Raw genomic sequence first — 4,367 nt, 5'->3', positions numbered from 1 at the left:
GTTACTGTATGGTTAGAGTTGGTAGAATGTGTAGTGTAGTGTTGTCTATTTGCACATGTAGGCATATGTATGTATTTCAAAAGTTGTACCCTCAACTATAACTCTTGTATTTCTATTTTTCCAACAATTTGTAATTCACAACTTAAATTTCCTTGCACTTTAATTCCAATCGTCTCTTCGTTCAATTTTTTTATACTCCAAAATTAGTGCACAAAAACTCGGGGTGTTACAGTATGTGCAGAGGCCTTGATGGATTCTCCGTTGAGACACTTAATAGCTTTCCAACTAAACAGGATCAAAAGAAAAGGGGAATTCCTTGGCAGGCTTTGCTTCACGATACTGATTATTTGGAACGGACGACTGGCACTCCTTTAGATACAATACTTCCTGAAGAAATTCACAATGGTTGAGACACGTGTACACCACTCATATTTTCTAGAATAAGATATTTGGATTTTTGTAATTATATATTTTGGGTGGTCTTGTATTTGGCATGTGATTACATTATTTTATGTCGTAGTTGTTTTTATAAGTGTATACGTCAGATGGTTGAGGTGTGACATGTCAACATGATGACATTAAAATATCAACATAGTATATTAGAATATCAATAAAATTATGTGTTTATATTTTAACATCGTGTTGATATTTTTAATACACTGTATTGATGAGTTAGTAGAGTTAGCAACTTAAGAAAGTTAACAATTGATCACACCCCCTTGAATAAATGTGTGAAATAATGAATAATTAAATTTAGTATGATAATTATGTTAAAATTGACTTTGTGATATATGATGAGGAATGAGAAATATGGAATAAGTGGTATGGAAATAATTGGAAGTGGCATGTGATTTAGATAAAATATATATATATATATATATATATATATATATGATCAAATACTAACTTTTTATAGTAATAACTAATAACTAAATATCAATTTTGTATGTTAAAAATATCAACACAAAGACATAAATTTATAAATATTTCTTGTGTTGATATTTAAATTTACATGTTGTATTGATATAATTATGTCTTTGTGTTGATAATTTTAATACACAGTATTGAAAGTTATTAGTTATTACTCCAAATTAGACTAACGCAACCCTATATAGGTGTGTAAAAAGTGAGTAATGAGAAGGTCAAGTAAGTACACATGATATGTTAATAGGATTATTGTAACACCCTTACCCGATTAATTTAATAATTGGATAAGTGTTGTCACATTCCTGTACAAATCTCAAATTAATAGAAAGTTCTTAGTTCCCTTTCATGTATACATACATATACAGACATATTATTTTACTTAAATAAAATTAAAGTTATATAACATATAGAGTTAAACCATAAACCTGTTTCCCAAAAATCATTATACATATAGGCTATATATATATATAGGAAAGCATTAGGACTCATCCTTAATTAGAGTGCTAACGTACATTCAATCACGTGCTGCCACGTGACACGAAAAATGCAATATTGTATACAGAAAAATGCAATATACATTTGTCAAGTTGTAAATGCATTTCGTAGATTGCATTTTAGTTATAGGCAAATTGCATTTTTTATTGTTGAGTTTTGAATGTTAACATAAATTGTCTACTATGCAAACTAAATTATATATAAATACAATCCGTCTATATATAAAATGCAAATAAACAGCCTATATCTAAAATCCAAAACTCAACAGTACAAAATGCAATCTGCATATAACAAAAATGCAATCTGTCGAAATGCATCTATAACTTCTACAAATGTATATTGCATTTTTCTGTATACAATATTGTAATTTTCGTGACACGTGGCAGCACGTGATTGAATGTACATTATCAAATAATTCACATATCATCTCCATATATATATATATAGGGTTGTGATCAATTGAAATTTTATATCCTAGTTGAGAATTGAGATGCATAATCAGCCACTCATTTTTATTAAATGAGTGGTCCTGAATTTACCACATGGAAAATATTTTTAGATTAATTAATTATGAAAGGGCAGAATGGTAATTTGCCACCCATGCTCACCTTCACCAATGCGCCGCCGCTCTCCCCCACCTCGCTCCTCTTCTGAACCGCCATCACATTTTTCCAGTAGGACCGCACCGGCGGCCACCCCACCACCTGTGACCTGAATTAATCATCGCAATTTCGTTTAAAATTTAATTCATTGCCAATCTCAACTCAAATCCCTACTTCAAAATCGTAAGAGTTAAATCTCAGCAAAATTCTCTCATAAAACAATCAAATCAATGCTAGAGAGAGGGGCGTACTTTCCAGGAGGCTTAGGAGAATTCGTCTTCGCATCGTGGTTGACATTGTTCCCCTGGAAATCAGTCTGATCGGAAGGAATGTTGAGATTGAGCTTCAAATCGACGGTTTCATCAAACCCCCGCTTCTTGTCTCCGGCGTTGGGCAAACCGAGGCGCAACTCAGTCTCGTCGAAGCTGAGCTTCTTAGTGACCATGACGGCATCCACCATTATTGAACGATTCCAGCAAAGGTAGGTAGAGATTTGTGGCGCAGATGATTGATTGATCGATAGTTAGTGGAAAGGTATATTATTGAGAAAATGGCGTAAAGATGAAAGAAGAAGGAGAAGGAAAGAATGTGTTTGGGCGTAAAGGGATATAGTTTTAGGGTTTGGATTATCAATTGTGTTGGATGTGAGCTGGATTGGGGAATCAAGCTTAATCATAATGCGCTCTAGGTGTTTGGTGATATTCCCCAGTTGGGAATTAGTTGCTAAGAGTTAGATTCAAGATTTAGCTATCTCCCTTTTTTAATGTCAACTACGCACATATAATGTCAACTACATACACAATTCATGTCAACTACACACAAAATTCATGTCAACTACACACATATAATGTCAACTATGTGTACAATCCTTGTCAACTTCATATGCAATTCATGTCAACTACACACATATAATGTCAACTACATATACAATTCATGTCAACTATACACATATAATGTCAACTATAAGTTGTTGACATTTGATGTGCAGGCTATTGACGATAATACTCCCAAGTTGACGACATAATCTACTTGCAGTTGACATTTCGAAAATGTTGTAGATGAGTGGCTGAAAATGCATCTCAATTCTCAATTAAGCTAAAAAATTTCAACTTAACAGGACCCTATATATATATATTGTGCACATGATTTGTTCTCAGGTTCGGCATTTAAAATTTGTTCGACATAGAATATAATCATATATATATATATACACATATATATAGGATTGTATTAAGATGACAACCATTTTTAAAATGACAATGTACCTGAAGTAATGCGGGATTAGTGCGCTGTGTACTGTTTGATATATCACAAACCCCAAGGTCCAGAGGATTCGCTAGATCACAAGGTCTAGGAGATCGTGGAACCCTCAGATTTCGGTCGTTGGACACACACTTTCCCGCTTCAAAACCTCAACCCACTACACTATTGGCTAGTATAGAGATGCAAAGGATCGATCCCACGAGGACAGAAAGAAAAGCAACAGAACAGGTTTCCTAAATTAGCAAGCGACAAAAAAGCTGCAAAAAGCAAACAAACAACGGATCTGAGTCTAACTACCAACGATCTTCATCTTCTTCAGCAAATAAACATGAACATGAATGAAACAGAGCATCAGAAATAGAGTAAACATAGATCAGATTTCAGACATTACGATTAAACCGAAAACTATCAAATCTAAGCTACCAGGTCAAGTAAATCGAAAGCATAAGTAAAATAGTCATAATCATGCAGATTCAAATCACCACATATCAGATCCATAATTCCGACTCACAATCCCTTCCAGATCCAACCGATCCAAACTCAACAACAATCAGATCCACGAACATGAATGCGATTCAAACAACTCCTCTACAAACAAACTCAGATTTCACCAATCTTAACTCCGATTCACCATTCAATTGCAAAAAGCATCCAAAATCAGTAAAATCACATCAGACATCAAAAACCAAAGTAAAACAGAAAGTAGAAACTGCCATAGCCACGAGAATAATATCCAAAACATAAGTAGTCGCCGAGCTTCCGGGAAGGAAGTTCTCGGCGAAAAATAACAACGGAAATTAAAGCAAATTGTATGTTCGCCCTCGTAAGGACGGTGTTACACCATAGAAACTAGCTAAGAACCACCGCAGTAGCCTGAAATCACCCCATAAGTGCCAAGTGCGTGTGAAGTGAACTATGATTGTAGAGTGGAGCTAAGGAGACTAAGTGTAAAAGTGCTAAAAAGGGAGGCTGAAAAGAAGCTCTCGTTCTAAAAGGGGTTGTCCCTTTATATAGGCAGCAATCCCTAGGGCACTTTCTCTTCATAATTTGTCTCATTTGCCCTTCATCTTTATATTTGCT

The 4,367-nt window shown here is 34.5% G+C and overlaps 1 protein-coding gene across 1 annotated transcript; it reads right to left on the bottom strand.

Annotated features, from left to right (window-relative positions):
* Nucleotides 1-285: 285 nt before the first annotated feature.
* Nucleotides 286-2,484, bottom strand: LOC121776799 (auxin-responsive protein IAA17-like). The gene is made up of 3 exons (XM_042173963.1): nucleotides 2,276-2,484; nucleotides 2,031-2,133; nucleotides 286-387 (listed from the first exon to the last, which is right to left on the bottom strand). Exons 1-3 carry the CDS (start codon nucleotides 2,482-2,484, stop codon nucleotides 286-288), a joined length of 414 nt encoding a protein of 137 aa, XP_042029897.1.
* Nucleotides 2,485-4,367: the final 1,883 nt, after the last annotated feature.

Source organism: Salvia splendens, chromosome 18 (assembly GCF_004379255.2).
Source record: "Salvia splendens isolate huo1 chromosome 18, SspV2, whole genome shotgun sequence".
NCBI classification, from domain to species: domain Eukaryota; kingdom Viridiplantae; phylum Streptophyta; class Magnoliopsida; order Lamiales; family Lamiaceae; genus Salvia; species Salvia splendens.
Note: the sequence above shows the minus strand (reverse complement) of the source record. Positions and strands in the feature narration are given on the sequence as shown.

Excerpts from the sequence above, each read along its gene's own strand:
- LOC121776799 (XM_042173963.1), bottom strand. The coding sequence starts at position 2,484 with ATGGTGGATGCCGTCATGGTCACTAAGAAGCTCAGCTTCGACGAGACT. Across the intron at positions 2,134-2,275 it reads TCTCCTAAGCCTCCTGGAAA|GTCACAGGTGGTGGGGTGGC; the intron begins GTACGCCCCTCT and ends TGATTAATTCAG. Across the intron at positions 388-2,030 it reads GCGGCGGCGCATTGGTGAAG|GAAGTATTGTATCTAAAGGA; the intron begins GTGAGCATGGGT and ends GAATTTCTTCAG.